At 38.5% G+C, this 17,201-nt stretch overlaps 2 protein-coding genes across 2 annotated transcripts; both read right to left on the reverse strand.

Annotated features, from left to right (window-relative positions):
* Positions 1 to 2,064: 2,064 nt before the first annotated feature.
* On the reverse strand, positions 2,065 to 4,459 carry TACSTD2 (tumor associated calcium signal transducer 2). Its single transcript, XM_010716074.3, has one exon. It carries the CDS (start codon positions 3,005 to 3,007, stop codon positions 2,096 to 2,098), a length of 912 nt encoding a protein of 303 aa, XP_010714376.1. The 5' UTR covers positions 3,008 to 4,459; the 3' UTR covers positions 2,065 to 2,095.
* A 2,347-nt stretch (positions 4,460 to 6,806) lies between these two features.
* Positions 6,807 to 17,195, reverse strand: LOC100548350 (histone H2A deubiquitinase MYSM1). The gene is made up of 11 exons (XM_010716075.2): positions 16,724 to 17,195; positions 15,707 to 15,784; positions 14,354 to 14,442; positions 13,984 to 14,038; positions 13,849 to 13,899; positions 13,379 to 13,453; positions 12,914 to 13,102; positions 12,495 to 12,627; positions 10,508 to 10,613; positions 10,333 to 10,390; positions 6,807 to 9,356 (listed from the first exon to the last, which is right to left on the reverse strand). The coding sequence occupies exons 1-11, from the start codon at positions 16,910 to 16,912 to the stop codon at positions 9,192 to 9,194; spliced, it is 1,188 nt and encodes a 395-aa protein (XP_010714377.1). The 5' UTR covers positions 16,913 to 17,195; the 3' UTR covers positions 6,807 to 9,191.
* Between the last annotated feature and the right edge of the window lie 6 nt (positions 17,196 to 17,201).

Here is a 17,201-nt window from a genome sequence, read left to right on the forward strand (position 1 = left end):
TTACTTTTTTCTCTGAAAAAGTGATTTCAATCTGTAAGCTTGACACTTTTAGGGACATTTTAAGGACTACTGGGGGGATCTTGTATCTTGTTGTCATGAAGTGCTCACCATCACAGACATATTAATGTTTTAATGTTTTATCATCTAAACAAGAAGGGATGGGTGGGGTGTGTTTATACGATATGGCATAGGAGTTAACCTCATCTTACTGTAGTCCCAGTCCAAACAGCCATACAGAGATAAATCCTAATTGGGGAAAGATGAGACAAGGAGAGATTCTCTTTGTCATCCAGAAGAGCAGTGGGTTTGGCCTATGTTACCACTGATAAGAGCTAGGTGAGGCTTCAGGCTGGCTGAAGTGTAGTATCTGCTGCCACAAGCTTTCCCTAGGGCTTGCCTGCTCCAGCAGAAAAAAAAAAAATGATAATAGCAATGTGCATCTTTAAATATAGGTATGGGAACCTACAAGAATGCAAACACACCAATAATTTGCAAACTAATGCCATTATGTACCAATCCCTTTGAGTGCATACTTGCATATGGAAGCAGGCATGGTTTTCACCAGGGAGACAGAGGGAACAGAGTTTAGGAGGCTTTTAATCCCTCCATGAATCTTTATCTTTCATTTCCTTGCTCTAATGCTGGCATTGCAACTGGCACTTCCCTCAGCTCTCCAGTGGTTAAAAAAAAAAGTTTATTTGTTTTTTAAACTAAAAGCTAAAAGGAAAGGCTAAAGCCCACTTCAGTCAGCTGAACTAAGATAGCACTGTATGCAAAGGGCAGCATTAGTCTCTCCAGAGTTGCAACTTAGAGCCAGGGATTCTTTCTGTGGGAGTAGCTGTTTTCAGTTTTCAAACCAAGGCAGCCTTTCCCCAGTGGGAACTACATAATGTAATTTAGGCAACAGATACCTCTGCGTAGTTGAAATGATCATACCCTCTGTTATATGGTGCAGCTAAGTAATAGCACACAGCCTCTCATTAACGCTGATTATCTTTATTTTATTTATATGTTTATTCTATTTGCATTATGCTGCTAATGTAACTGTGTAAAAATCTGATTTGGGGGAAAGGTGATGCATCTGCCCATCCGATGTTTTTCCAGTAGGTAAGAAATTAAGTAGTGATGCTGTGTGCTGTCAGAAATAACACCCCCTGCTCCCAAACCCAAGTCTGTTCTTCCATGATAAACAGGCAGAAATAGAACCAAACTATATTCACTCTTTTCCTAGTAGCCAGTCATTCCCCAGATAGATTCCTGTATTTGGGATGGGGTTGTGTTTTCGGACTCTGCAGCAATTACACTCTGCTGAAATTCCCCTTGCAGCCCTACTAAATAAAGCGTTTTGTTAGCTTTATGTAGTAGTTCTGTAAAACTGTTAAAAACCAAAAAGTATCTCCTCTGATACAACTACAAGGGAAATTTAGATAGATAGAAAGCTACTATCTGAATTTGGAAAGAAAAACAAGGTTAACTTACAGTGGGATCAAGGGATCATTGCTGACTACGAGTACCAGACCTGCAACTGGGAATAGCTCAGTGCTACCTGCATACAAAGAATTGGGGCCCCGTACAAATGGAAGTGACCACAGTGCTGCCTGCTGACACTTGACTGCATCAAAGCCTTTAGCAATAGAGGTATTTTATCTCAATTTATTTGATTAGAGACACCGACAAAACTAATTATTGACAAAAAGAAGTTCCAGCAACTTTGAAGACTTTTAAAACATTTTTATTGCTATTATTATTTTGCTCTAAGCAAACATGAGGAACCTTGGCTTAAATATTAAGCAAGAAGTCTGCAATACAAGTGCACATATGCTATATTTGCACAAAATATCTATTACACTTTTTGTAGCTTCTGAACTGAGATTTTCAGTCCTAGATTTCAGGAACCAACTCCTAAATTAATTTATACCCAAGGGAAAGTTGTTTTTTCTAGTAGAATAATTCAAACCGAGTGCTTTGTCAATTCCTACAAAATGGGAGACAACTCCAAATCCATCCACATACATAGAGTGTGTTCATTCTTTTTATTTTGCCCTCCCCACCTCTGCCTGGTTGCTGAAGTTGCACTTCGATTCTTTTTGTCAGATTAGAGCAACTCTAAAATTTGTCCTTCTGTTTCACTCATATTTTCAACCTTAAGTTGTCTGTATTTTCTCCTCTGGCACAGAATAATCACCAAAATAATGACAAAACCAGCAGGCAGTATCCCCACTGCCACCACAGCACTGACATCAACAAGCAGTTGCTTCATGCTAAACACTGGTGGCTTTTCATCAACATAGTAAATGTGTATATTTTCAATAGCCAGATTTTTTCCATTAACAGAGACAAGAAACGTACTGTCAGAATGAAACACAGAGTCCCCTTTTACATCTTTTTCCAAGTAGTAGGCTACATCAACTATATCTACATCCTGCTGCTTCAAGTTATTTTGTTTTAGGTGGATTTGGATAAATGGGGAATCGTACTTCACAGCTGTGATGTATTTGCGTTGCAGTTTGTACCGGTTCTCAAACAGATGCATCATGGCTTCTGCTACATCAAGAGCTTCGAAGTAATGGGATGTTTCTTTGTGCTTCAGTTCAATGTCGACCCAGTTTGTTCTTATCAGTTCATTGCATACCAAGTTTTTGTCACCTTTTCCAGTTCTTCTTATTCCAGCTGTGTTCACGCACCAGCAAGTACCAGCTTCATCACACTGTCTGGCTTTGAAGATACCACTGTCCTCACAGTCTGTATTGTAAATGCCACCATCCAGCAGCTTAACCCGAGGTCTGTAGGAGAGCTTCAAGGCAGTCATTTCTGCCTTCATCAGCAAGCATTTTGAAGTCAGCGTTGAACAATCTACTGTATGATCTGAACCCACCAACCTGCAGGTGCAGTTGTCAGATGCATGCTGGTCACATACTGTCCACTTATTGGTCACACAGGTACAGCTCCGTGCTGATGAAGTTATCATCAGAATCAAACCCAGCGTAACTCCAAGCAGAGGCTCCATAGCACAGGTACAACTGTGGGTACAGTTGGAAGTGGCAACAAGCGTTGTCTGGAGCTTATATCTCTTAGGGGAGTCTGCTTGTTTCTACATGCTGTTGTGCGGCTCCTTTATTCAAAGTACATATCAGACCTGACAGACAAGTTCTTCTAAAACAACTGGTCTCTCGTGCCCAGATGCCAGAGGTGCTACACTTTCATCTACTATTTCTAAGTGGGCAGCACTGATTGCCCAGATGCCTGACATCCCTCTTAGTGAGGGAGCAACGTGGAAGAGGCAAAAGCAGACCCAAAGCATAGCTCCTGCATTGAGCTTCCCTTACAGATTAGAGCACAAGGCTTCACCTCGCCTTCTTCCCTCTTCAGGATCTTTATGGAGCACACAGAAAAATGCATCTTCTCCCATTTCCTTTGGAGGAAGTCCCACTCATCTGGGGCAATCCTACTCCTCTATGTTAATCGTGATTTTTCCTACCTCTTACATAACTTCTGTATCATTCCACTGTGTAGATGCCAACTTCACATCCTTATAAAACTGCAGAAGGCTTTATTTTATGTATGCTCCAACAAAGCCTGAAGAAGCTGCCAATTCAGGTACAAAGACAATTCATCAGTTTGATGAACTTTTACTTACCATAGGAGAGCAATCTCAGCTTCCACTACAGAAAGCTTCTCTTTTCCTACTCATCCCAAAGCAGTATTAGGAACGCTAATTTTCAAACTTTCATTACCCTTACAAAGTTGTTAGTGGTTTCTGAAGAATTTTTTCAGTCTGAACTTTGAGTAATGCCTATCACAGTACACTCCAGTGGCTCCCAAATGTCTTAATGATGATTTACAAAGCATGAACCACATTTTCCAGTTAGCATTAAGTCATCTATCTGTTTGTCAAATGTTGTCAGACCCCTTATAAATCATTATTTTGTGAGCAGTAGCAAACAGCACCATTCTCCCATCTGCACAACTTCTGTGCTGCCTTGCAGACAATTTTTTTTTAGCCTGTTCTGTTGTTTTCCTGAGGGCCTGACCTGATTTAAATCACTGCGAGCAGGGCTGCCTGTAATGATGACTTGTGTGTATGTGAACAGTAGGAAGTTATACTGGCTACCAATGAGCATTAATAACATGGTATAGGTTTAAAATTGAAGCTGCAGATGTAAACACTCCCTATCACTCCATAATCTGTCTATAGACCTACTCCTGCTTCTAAGTCAGCCACAGAAATTCACGCTACTTAAGGGAACAAAGATGAGGCAAGTTCTTCAAATCATTCCTGGCTCCTTTTCATACCTATAGCTCATTACTGCACCTCTTCACTTCCCCTCCTCTAGGATAAAAATAACAGCATTGAAGAACTGTAGGAAGTCATTGTGAACTACTGATACATTTTTTATGAAATCACTAAGTAATTCAGTTTCCCACCTTGAGGTTTTTTGGTTTTTTTTTTGTTTTTTTTTTTTTTACTTTTACACAAGTGTACTACATCCTACCTCTCATGTCATTTTTATTGCCAAGTAATTAATTTACCTATTTTAGATATACAAAAAAATACCATATCCTTCCTTCAAAGTCAAAATCTATTTAACTATCAGCTACGTCCTCATGTTGTGTCTTTATTTGACGTTATGAACTTCAGAGAGAGCGGGCTTTGTTTTTGTCCTCTGAGATGTCTCACTGAGGACAGACCCTCACCAGCCATAAAATGTTACAGCTCATAACCAGATTCAAAAGAAACTACAGCAATTTCTGTATGGCTGAGAGCTGAGCCGCCCTTGTGCTCTGAAAGCACTTGATTGAGTTAAGGTTTTCAGATAACTACTTTCCTCATACGATGCTCAGCCTTGGTCTCAGCCTCCCATCATCATTTGATAGTTTCCCCTTCCTTACAGACACAGTGAAACACAGAATAATGCAGAGGTTTTTCAGAAGTAATGTATGGAAGAAAAATGATAGGCAATTAAAACAGATGGTCCAACTTCCCTGCTGGTGATGATTCTCACTACTGTTACCTTAATTAAAAACTGCATTAATTGCTGCTTCCTTCAAAGCTGGTTCAGAGTACACAGCAGTGCTTTTAGTCAGCAAGAAAACATAAAACTGAGGCAGGAAAAGGGAAAAGTAAGAATAACTTCATGTTTCCCTGACTGAGTTCCATAATTTGCCAAAGTAGTGTGTACTCCTCCATTAACTTTTTTCCCCACTGTAGATTTTCCCTCTGTAAACATGCAGAGAACAGATTTCTTTCAAAGGCAGGAAAGAAAAAAAAGTCAAGTATATATACACAATCCCTCAAGGTATTATTTTCTGTCATCTCCTTGAATCCACACTAAACTGCAACAGCACTACAAGAGTTAATTGTTGAGAACAGCAGGCTGTAAAAGGAATCCTGTAGGAAACACGGAGTGTTATTTCTTTTGTGATCTCTGCTTCCATGGAAACAATTTTTCTGCACAATTTTAAATCTCATAAAAATAGGGCAGTAGGTCTGCATAAAACAGCAAGGCACTTCCAATTAAACGACCAGAATGCTTTTATCTCAGCCATTAAATGCTTTGTTCAGTATCAGATACTATTACCACGTTCCCTGAGACAAGCTACTTCCCATGCGCTGGCTCTGCAGCCACGCTGCACGCATCCTGATTTCCCTCACAGGTTTTGCAGCAGTGTTTCCTTTGCAGTGTTTCCTTCCCTTGCAGTGCTGAGCTACACTGCTCTGCCCCAGCACAGGTGGCACATTGCAGTGTGCTGCACGCCTCAGTGCAGCCTGCTTTTCACCTGCATAGCTTCTTTCTCTGCTACTCAACTGAATGTTCTCTTTGCCCAGAAACTCCTAGCAGATCAAATTCCCTGCTAGCACAGCAGGAATAGAGCTATAACCAACATATTTGAATGAAATTTGGGTAATGCATATAGCAGTTTGAAAGATAACTCAATGATCACCTTTAGAAGTCACTGCAGTTGCCTGTGGTGGCGAGGGAGAAAGAAAAACTGCATGATATTATTTCAGTGATCCTACAGCTAGGATGCTAGAATTATTTCTAAGGAAATAGTGTGGAAAATACAGCTCTACCATCTCAGCATCCCTGCCACAATTTTCTGGAGATCAGAGCAGAGAGTTTATAAGAACAAATGAAAGCAACAGTATACAAGCTACTGCCCACAAAACTTAATCACAAAGGCTGCATACATAAGAATAGTTCTAGCTCAGTTCAAAATGACAATCCTTTTTGCTGTATTCTGTAGTTTACTTTTTCGTATCATCTGTACATAAGCTCCCTCTGGTGGTATTACACTGAGCTGAATCAGTTTTTCATTCTTACAGGCTTCAAATAAAGAAATAGCAGATGTTATCTTCAAGAAGCAAGAAGCTATTAAAAATTTGGAACACATCTTCTGAAGTACAGAATATTCAGTCTTTATTAATAGATTCTTGGATACCATCAGTCAGGAATATCAAAGAAGTCAAAAAAAGGGGAAAAAAATATTCAAAGAAATACGGACAAGGCCCCCATCCTCCCCATGAACACAAGTATAAATAGCTGTGAAAAAGTGCTGCTGGTAACTGGGGCAGCAAAACTTCACTCAGATAACAAATGGCCAAGAGCTACATCGTAGGATGCAGTGGTGACTCTCCCAGTTTCATTGTTCCAATTGCTGCTCAAACATTTCCCTTCTCTTGAGGAAATGCTTGGCTAGACATAGCAGGGGGTCTTTATATATAAACAAAAAATATATTAGGCTGCAGTATTTGTCCTAAAACAAAGCTAACATAAGAAAAAAAATCCAATGAAAAAACACCGAGCTTCTCAATAAACATATTTAATGCCTTGTATGTGTTTGGTAGCAGTATTAGTAACATACATCTCAGAAGCACACAACTTCCAAACTCATTATTAGACACAAAGACAAAAATAAATGACAAAAAGCAGAGTATTTCTTACCTGACTCCTGCCCACAAAATTATTACTTGCCCTGATAATACACTATTTCCAATCCACATACCACATGATGTGGTCACATGGGATTATGGTGGCAGCTTATTGTGTCCCCCCCCACACCCTTCCTACACTTTGAAACCTTGCCAATAGATAACCTTTGGTACCAGAATCACCCTTGGGAAACCTGGCGCCTTTGTGTGCAATGCATATCAAAAGCTCAGTTCTGCACAGTATTCTCTGGAGGTCTGAACTGCGACTTAAAATCAATTAATACAACTGTAGTACTTTAACTTGCTTTAATTCTTAAGCAGAAAAGCAGCCAGCACGTTCTTACCACTACTCTGGTAACATTGATATTTGTGTATATGGACAAAGAATGGCATCTACTTCATATTGCTGTTACATATGAGGTTGAAATTTTCTTCTAGTTTATAGGAGAACTACAGCTTTTAGTACATACAATATATAGCATATGATTTTTCTAGAGTATTTTTAGAGTAGAAAACTCCTCACGCTGCAGATCATCCCAGAACCAACTCAGGACAGAATGCTTTGTCACCAAGAGTGTTGTCTAAATCAGAAATACAGAAAGCCATGCAGTATTTTTAATTAGGAATTCCCAAAGATGATGATTTAGAATATATGCAGAGTCAGCATGCCTTAAATAGATGGATGCACCAAGTTTGTAAATTATACACAGCAGTGTGATCTAAAACTGTGCACAAACACACTTGACAGAGAAGAGAAAGAACAGACACCAACATTTTTCAGACCATAATCCTCAAATGTGCACCGAGAGAACCATCAAATATCAACTGCTCAAACTTTCACACAATCATGTTCTGCATCTCCACTTAGAAACTGACATTATGAGACATGATAAAAAAAATGGTAGTTCTAAACTCTGCAAAGGAGTTCCCTCATTAGGATACAACTATACAATTTTAAAGCTTTTCAGATGAAAAGCTGAAGATTTAAACATATAAAATCTTAAATCCCATTTATAGATGTAGAAGTAGATATACATACATATGTATTTTTCAAATAAGAATCAAATCCATCTTTATCCCTGTAAGTATGGAGTCAAGTTCTGGCTTGCTTCATGTTCTCAAATATATTTCATAGACAGATCTAAGAAACTTTGCCCAAGATAAATCTGTGTACTTACATCAAATCTCTTGATTTAGAGGGCAACATTTAAAGCACGTTTTTCTTTGCGTCCCTCCCCCCCAAAAGAGACATACTTTTCTGTTTGTTGCTCTATGCTTGCCAACAATGAAGAGCTCGTTTCCACAGGAAACACTGGCAATTAAATGTGGGCAAATCTCAATGATCTGACAGAAAAATACATTATCTTCCTGTAGAATGGAAGATCAGAAAGACTGTAACCTGTAATAAACAGGAGTTAACATTTCCACTGGAAACAAGCACAACTAGTAATGAGAAGACAACAACTTGCCAGCCTTCTCCACACAAAATAAAAGCAAGATGGCAAAGAATATGCCAAACAGCTACTCTGAGCTACACATTGCTCATCTCAGTAAAGTGGTCAGCTCCCCTTCTGTGAATTCACTTGAACTTAGACTCTTAAAGCATTAAGGAACAAATCCATGAGTGTCAGATATATATGCCTGTCAATTAAAAAAAAAAAAATACATGAAAACAAAATTCCCAACCTGAAAGATCTAAGAGAACTCTCCTTGAAGACTGAAGCACAGTACTGTGGGCAGCTTGTCCTTCTCCCCAAACCCAGGCTGGGGTATAATTCACTAACCCTGTGATACGTGGTTTCTCTATATGTTGATAGCAAATGCTCTTCATGTGGCCTGATCACACTCCCTGGGAGTTCTTCAGTTTCTTTGAACCATAACAAAGAGACTGAATACTTAAAACTATTAGTATTAAAATGGGTAACACTTTTGAAAGTGTTGACATAATGCAAGAAGGAAAAGAAACCAGTGGGTGAAATAAGCATTAAAAAAATAAAATAAATAAATCCAGACTTGTTTTGTTTAAGCCATCACACTGACAATGGCTTCAAGTTGTGCCAGGGGAGATTCAGGCTGGATGTCAGGAAATACTGCTTTTCTGAAAGAGTGGTCAGGCACTGGAATGGGCCCATGGAGGAGGCACCAACCCTGGAAGCGTTCAAGGAACATTTAGATGCTGTGTTGAGGGGACATGGATTAGTGACAATTATTGGTGATAGGTGGACTGTTGGACTGGATGACCTGGTAGGTCTTTTCCAACTCATGATTCTAATTCACTTGAACATTCATTCCTGTTTTCTTCAGCATTATTCTTCTTTTCACTCTTGTACATGGAAAGGAATAAGTTTTCTATTTGAGTCAAGAACTCTTCAGCAATGAAGCAGTTTGTTACCTTGCCCAAAGTCTTCCTCATGCACTCCAACAGCTAGTCAAGAGAAAAATCAAATTTTAAAGTTGTTTTCCTGAATTTTTGTTTCCTTCTAACTACTTAGTATTTCAAACTGGTTTTTCATTGATTTACTTTAAGATTAAGATCAACTGAACAACACAGATTTCAGAAAAGAACAGCTACATATGAACAAATGGGTGATTTTTCTACATTTGGCCTTTAAGAAAAAAAAGAAACACTCAAAAAAGAGCCATACCCCACTAAAGCAGAAAGGAACAACACTTCATGATCTTTGTGATCAGCTAGTGCTCAATAACTGGCTACGACAAAAAAAGAACTGACAGCCTTTTGTGGGGGGTGTGTATTATTTTGTAAATTACAAATTTACACAACAGCTAAATTCAAGAGAATTCTACCACCTCCGTTTCAGACATTAGCTGTTTATAAGCAAAGCCACATTGTGAGGGGAAAAAAAGAGACATGGATAATTATTGTGTATGTTTTCTGTTGATGCCTTTTGCTTTGGGCAGATTTTCTGTTTTGTTTGTGCAATTAGTGTTACAGCTGTAGTTGTTTAGAACCTCATAGTGATGATTACACTGACTGGAAAATTGAAATTCTCACTTTTGTGTAATAAACACAGTACAGCTCCACTTTACTGACAGAATAAAGGACTAGGATCAATCTTTTCTCAACATGTGTGCAGCTCTCACGCTGAAAGCACACAACATGCTGAGATGTTACTCATTTGCCATTCGTTCTCCCCCAAACGGAGGTTAAAATTTAGGTTGTCTGTTAAAATTTGGCTGTCTGTTACTGTTATCCCCACTATCTCAAGCAAGCATCCTTACTGTCATTGTGTTTGTAAGCAAAAAGCTGCACCACAGAAGTCATTTAGTGGGATTAGTCTGTCTCTCTAATATTTAAATGTGAAACCTGATGATACTAAACAGACATATTTTAAACAGCATTTTAAATTACAAAACCTGAGAATCAAAAGCAGCAAACTTACTTTTTGCAAACAAGTCAGGTCAGAATCTCTATGAAAAATTTTATCCATGGGGACACTGCTGTTGAAAGAAAAGAAAGAAAGCAGTAGACAGGTTAGAGCAGATTTATTTCTTTATTGAAACACAATAATAAACATACTCAGTTTAGATTTTCTGCATATTACAACGCAAACATACCTGTGACAGAATCTGTATTTTTCAATTATCCATCTTGTTTTTTCAAATATTAATTCCCACTGAGGTTCTTCTGACATTTGCTGTATTTCAAATTTGTAGGGCAGGCCTGTAATCAATCAAACACAAATACTCACTGCATAACATTTTTACATATGCATTAAAAATATCTTCAGGTCACTGACACTTAATACTTGTCAGTGCTAAGGATGTTCAAGTGTGATACTTTGATACTTTGGATGGGAAATTCAATTTTGGTGGGCGTCTGTGTGAGGAATTGTGGACAACAAGAAATCCACAATGTAACAGAAAAATGGGAATGTGAATTGAGTTCTTTTAAGTCAGAACCACTTTGTCTCTGTAAGATGTGTGTGGCTATTAAACAAGCAAGAAAAGAAGACTGGTTTCCATGTACGAACTGGCTGATAGAATGCCTGTTACTGTTCCAGGCTTCAGAGGAATTTTCCTGTAGGAAGAAATTCTGCTAGATTATTGAAGGTACAGAGGTGTGGAGGGGCAAATCTAGGAAATACTCAGAAAGAGTTACTTGGAAAGCACAAAGTCAGGTACCAAAAATGAGAGAAAATGTTAAATTTCAGATACTCATTAAAAAACAAACAAAAAAACCACTTTCCCGAGATCCTAAGAATTCAATGAGATGAGTTGCATGCTTTCAAACTATATATCAGTGTAATGAAAATGGAGCAATCACTACAATTGGTTAGTTGAACCAGCAGAAATATTTGCAGACCTCATTAAATACTGATTTTGCTCCTTTGCACAGAACTACAGCGTAACACATCTCAAGAGCAGCTGAGATGCCATCTTGTAAGATGCTGTTTTCAGAGGTAAACAGAAATATTAAGTCGTCTCAGATGGAAAATGTATGTGACCAAGAAAATGTCTACTTTTAAGGCCAGGTAACATTTCTACAGACTTTAACTCCACAACGCAGGTGTGGCACAAGTGGGAAACAGAAGGATAGAAAAACCCAAAGAACTAAACTTTACAGTACAAGTACTGCACAAATGTAATCACCACTTCACTTCCCCTAGGCTAGGAAGCAAGTCTCCAGGCAGATGGTCTCCATTGCTTACATCCACAGGAAAAAAACAGAGGGGAACTGTCAGATCACATGGCCTCTTATACTGCCTTGCCAAGAACACTGGATATCTTCATGTTTGGATACAGAAATCAGGTCTTAAAATGGGAGAAGGAAGGAGAAGAGAGAAGAGGCAGAGACCACAACCATGTTCTGCAATTCTGGGATTTGTCCTCAGATTATTACCAGGTAACGAAAGGAATACCCGATCAACATTAGAAATTCCAAACATTTTATATTAAGTGTCTGAACTATTCAAGAAAGAAAAACATCCTGTTTTCACAAAACATCAGTTATATTTTTAAGCAACCATGTACTCTCTTTGGTCGAGATTCATACCAGTACACCATTTCTAGGATCTGCTTGATAATTCATCTTTTATGTCTGCATTTTCCTGGACAGCTGGCAAGTTTGATCCCTCAACCTTCTGAATATTTAGTTACTCAAGTAAGAATTTCCACCACTACAGCAGCCAAATCTTTGCTATAGTATTTCTGGCCTCCTCTATCAGAGGATAGAAACTTCGCTGCTTTACAAAATTCAAGTAAATGTGTGAAAGAGTTTCTCAGTTTTTCATGTGGATGCTGTATGTAAGCATACCTTGCTCTGACTCCTTTCTTTATTTCCCAGATTGTGAGAAATACTACAATGTCAGTAAACAGCAAACACAATCTTTTATCTATTCATGCCTGTACATATTCTCCTAACAGCAAGGGCTACTTGCAGGATGATCCTTAGGAGCAATTCCTCATTTTGTACAGTGCAAGTCCTTCCTTAGCAACATACACCTGTTTCTCAAGGCCTGGCTCAAGAATATGCAGTATTTTTCCCCTTAGTGTCTAAGTGGATAAGAGAAGCTAAAACAATAGGTAGACTATCAGTACTTACGGTAGGAGCCATCAGAACTGATCTCATCACTGATCACCAGGCAAGTGATCTGAGAATACGGAAGAGGATTATTTCGGTTGTAAGGACTTACAATCATTCCAATGAACATGGCACCACCCCTGGAGAAATAACTCTTAAAAACAAACAAACAAAACCACACATCAGAAATAAGCCCTTTTCACAACAGCATCCTGAAATTAAAGAATAGACAAGAATAGTGGAAAGTCTGGGAAGCACTCATACATGTTCAACCTCATTTAAACCAGCTCAGCATCAGCATGCTGCATAAACCACAGAACACCACACGAACACGCTTTTAACATGCAACAGTGCAGAAATGTGCATTAACACTGCAACTGGGCTTTAAGGGTTTGCACTTTTTTTGGCTATTTATTATTAATGTACAGACCAGTAAGTACCTGATATTTAGCTTGAGTGTCAATATCTCGTATGGAGGGGTTGGGGTCAAATGCTGGGTGGGAATGGTACCACCCAATAACACTGTATCCTCTGGCAGCAAGTGTTTCTGAGGCCTGAGTTTGAGATACAGGATCCATCTCACACTGCAGTCCTGTACTGAGGCTATTGCATGGCTCTGCTGCACAAACCTGTCAAGAAAGTCTCCAGATGGATAAATGCAAGAAGTCTTAATCAGTTCAATAAGATTCATTTAAATAATTCTAAGTCACATGCCAGATCTTCCTTGTGAAAGAGCTGACGAGCCAACACTTTAACACAAAGCATAAAAAACATTTCAAGGTTGTGGTAATTAACTTCTACTTCAATATGTTTGAAGTAGATGCCCCGAAGAAATAACATTTACATCAATTCCAATCCAACAGTTTTAATGACTAAGAGAAAATGGAAAAAAGATAAACACTTACTTCTACAACTTTATCAGCTTCAGAGTATCTTCCACCTAGCAACCCTATTACTTCTGCCATAGACACATGTGAGTGCTAAAATGATATTAAACAATTATTAAAGTTCAAGCTGTATAATTTCTCCAAACTTTGATTTGCACTTGATAGAACACATTGGCTTCACAATTGCAATTCAGTAATTTCTCAGTGACATTTATAAGGAGAACTTAGGACAGCTAAAGATGCTAAAATAGCCAGTGTTTCAATTTAAAGTAAACAAAAATACGTTTGCTTATTATACAAATGCATGTTTATAATACACCTGTATAACACTTCCACCCATTAAGCAATGCTAACTTCAGAAACCCCACAGCATTCAAAAACTGCATGAACTAAATACTGCATTGCTAAATCTAACCATGTTGCCCATAAAAACAACCCCTCCCAACACACACATCATAGCTTTCTGTAACATAAAACTTCATCCTCACCAAATCCATTATTAAAAGTGCTTCTGAAGACACTTTCACCTGAAAAGGTTCCTGAAATCACAAACACAATAATGAGCATAATGAAAGTAATATAATTAAATAAAGCATTATAGATATTCACTCATAGATACATACCCGTTTTTCTTCAGTGAATAAACAGCATGGTATCAGCTGAAAGGGATCAAAGGAACTATAAAATGAAAGAAAATTTCTCTAAAGATGCAGGACAGTCAGGAAACTTTCCTAGTTTCCCACTGTCTCCTCAATAGAGGAAGAAGAGGATTTCTTTACTGTATGCCTTTCATCTCATACTACGAAGACTTCCACCAAATACAGAAGTTCACCTCCCACACTTTTGAATTTCAGTATTAAACATCTGAAATGCTACACGTCATTTCTACCCATGACACATATTACTGATTTGCAGTGTTCCAGCCCGATGCCATGCAAGCCAGTTGTTTTATTTCTAGAAGACTTGTTTTGGAACGTGATGTACAGCAAATACCTTTTTATTTGTCTTGAACCTTTAGATGATTTTGCAGGCTTCAGTTTTTCTTCTTCTCTTCTTCTTGCTAATTCTTCAGCGGACAGATGCTAAAAAATAATTGCAAAAACCCGTCTCAGTGACTTGAATGAATCCTCGACATCACTGCCCTCCTTCTGTGCCACCAATTACAGACTTCCACTGTAACCTGTGACCACAAAGTACCAGAACACCTTTTTAGGGATTAGCAATTTCACATTTCATTGCAAACCAAAGCTGTGTTTTGCAGAAGGTGTATTCACTAACCAGGGCTGTACAAGAAACACTTCCGTCAGTGTAACAGTGACTGTTACAGATGCTTATTACTGAAGGCTGTGAACTTAAGTGATTTTTCTTCTTTTTTTTTTTTTTGTGAGGGAGGGTTCAAGAATAACAGAATGTTTCCTGTTCTTCACTTCTTCTAAATTCTGAACTTGTAAGAATGGCTAGGCTTGAGGAAGCATCTTCCACATCTTCTTTAAAACCTTAAAACTTCTTCACAGAGGACTGTACTTCTGGGGATATTTCTAGAATCCCTGCTAATCACCAACTCACATCATCTGCATTACAAGCATTACAAAGAAACCACGCTGGTCCTAAAGAAAAATAACTTCATATATTATTCTCTTGTACTGTTCAGTAAGGCTAAAGGGAACTAATGGAGAAACAAGATTTTCTGAGAACTAGCCCAATTCCTCTCACATCAAGGATCAAGTTCCACATTTTATGCAGTCTGCATACACTCTATCAAGGTTGCTCTATTCTGAAGCTCTATCCTAAATATTCAGGATAAACAAGGATATTCAGGATCAAATCTAACTTAGTGTTCCAAAATCCAGAGTGAACAAGAGTTAAGCTACTCCTTTTTCTTTTTGGAAAAGGGAACCAATCTTTTCCTGTCAATTCAAGGCAAATCTGAACTAAATAAAACAGATATGTGCCAAAATAAGGCCGATTTATTTTATGTAATAAGCAAAAGGAATCATACAGAAATTAACGTCAGCTTTTCCTGATCCTCGATGACTTGATATTTTAACCTTAGCACTGCATTAAACCATCCCCCACCACACAAAGGTGGTAACTAAACTGAGGCAAAACCAATTTTTCTATAACTAAAGGGTCATGAAGTTTCGTACAAGATGAGGAAAATTGCTCTGTAGGTGTTCAAGTGTGTAGATCCATCCATGCTCACAGCATGAACACCTCTGCAAACACCAAAGTACAGTCACTTATCAGCAGATGTAACAGCTGCAGGGTTTGTTGAACAGCAAGCAATACCAACTGCTAGCAATTATCAATAATCACATATGTAAATGAAGGCTCAAAACCAGGTACCTCAAATGTCTGCCCTTCCAAATCCTTAGCATCACACCAGTTTCCCCAAGGGTCTCGGACTCGCCGTCTTCTTGTACGCTGCAGAAAGTAAATCAACACAAATCAAGGATCAAACTCATGCAAAAAACTGCCTTTGCTGTGTTTAATCAGCTATAAGAACACCATCCAAAAGATTACTGCCACATGAGCTTTCCTAACACTGTGACATAGTTCCAGAAAAGAGAAAACACCCTGGAGTTCTGCAGAATTGAGTAGTTCACAATCTGTCACAAAATATCACCAGTGATGTTCTCAAGTTTTTAAGGCTGTAAAGAACACCTGGATATCAATCCATGGAACAGCAACATTCCTGACAGCAACAGCAAACTATTATCCAACTGTGAATTATAGCACAGACAATGCAGAAAGCTATCAACCACTATGTGTGTGCCTTGTGTAAGCTACTGCTCTTCATCTGAAGCTTTTTTTTCTTTAATGGGATTGATTTTGTTTTCTTTTCATCAACTGATTTATTTTGCTATGAATTACTTCAAAATGCTACATTAAATGTAAATATGAACATTACATCTGGCAAACCTTGGTAATTCATCTAATTATGAATGAGTTACTACTGTACTTAATTGCGTGCATAAGACTCTCAGCAAGTCACATCACATACCCAGTCTACTTAATGATTAAGACACAAGCAACACTCTACTGATGCACTCCACTGTTTTCTGACTAATTTATATGAACAGATTACGGGGTGCTGGGGAGGAAGGGGTTGAGATTCCAGGAAAAAACTGTACCAAATCTTAGTTAAGTAGCTGGGCAATTAACGTGCAAGAGAACAGAAAACAGAACAGATACCATTAAAAAAAAAAAAATTCTGCTTAAACTGATACTTGAACTGAAAGGTGCTCCAATGAAACTGCAAACTGAACAAGAGAAGGAGTTTCCTGAGATGGCCTGGTTTGAAAAGACCTGCATGTCAAATTTTCCACCACCCACTCTCTTCCCCTGACCCCCAAAACATACCATGGATTGCAAACGCTGCGCAAGCTGGTACGCTTCCACTGTGTCTTTGCCTTCCTTGGACCGTGATTTATCAGCTGGCTGTGGTCTGTTATAGACAGCCTGTTCTACAGGAAATACAAGAGATACACACTGTGCTTCAGCAATGTTTGAAGTGATCAATATGTGCCATAAAGGAAAAAAAACTGACATCAAGACAGATTTTGATGGTCATGTTGATGAGCGGTTATATAGTTTTCTCTCACTACCACAGCATTTCTAAGAAGGGAAAATCTGCTTCCATTAATTCATTTGAAATAACTTCCATTTTAGACAGGATTTATTGTAGGACATTCCTCCCTACCAAGGTGTCTGTCCCTCAGCTTTGGACCAGAGTCAACCCATTATAGGGACTCCAAAACTGAGCATCAATTGACAGTAACTTTGAGGTGTCTATACATACTTTTAACATGCCAATTAATTTCAACATTTGTATGTTGTA

Source organism: Meleagris gallopavo, chromosome 10, assembly GCF_000146605.3.
Source record: "Meleagris gallopavo isolate NT-WF06-2002-E0010 breed Aviagen turkey brand Nicholas breeding stock chromosome 10, Turkey_5.1, whole genome shotgun sequence".
Lineage (NCBI taxonomy): Eukaryota > Metazoa > Chordata > Aves > Galliformes > Phasianidae > Meleagris > Meleagris gallopavo.

Coding starts and splice junctions, on each gene's coding strand:
- TACSTD2 (XM_010716074.3), bottom strand. CDS start 3,007: ATGGAGCCTCTGCTTGGAGTTACGCTGGGTTTGATTCTGATGATAACT.
- LOC100548350 (XM_010716075.2), bottom strand. CDS start 16,912: ATGTCAGTTTTTTTTCCTTTATGGCACATATTGATCACTTCAAACATT. Junction 14,443..15,706: donor TGGAAGGGCAGACATTTGAG/GTACCTGGTTTT, acceptor ATTATTTTTTAG/CATCTGTCCGCTGAAGAATT. Junction 10,614..12,494: donor CAGTTCTGATGGCTCCTACC/GTAAGTACTGAT, acceptor GATTGATTACAG/GCCTGCCCTACAAATTTGAA.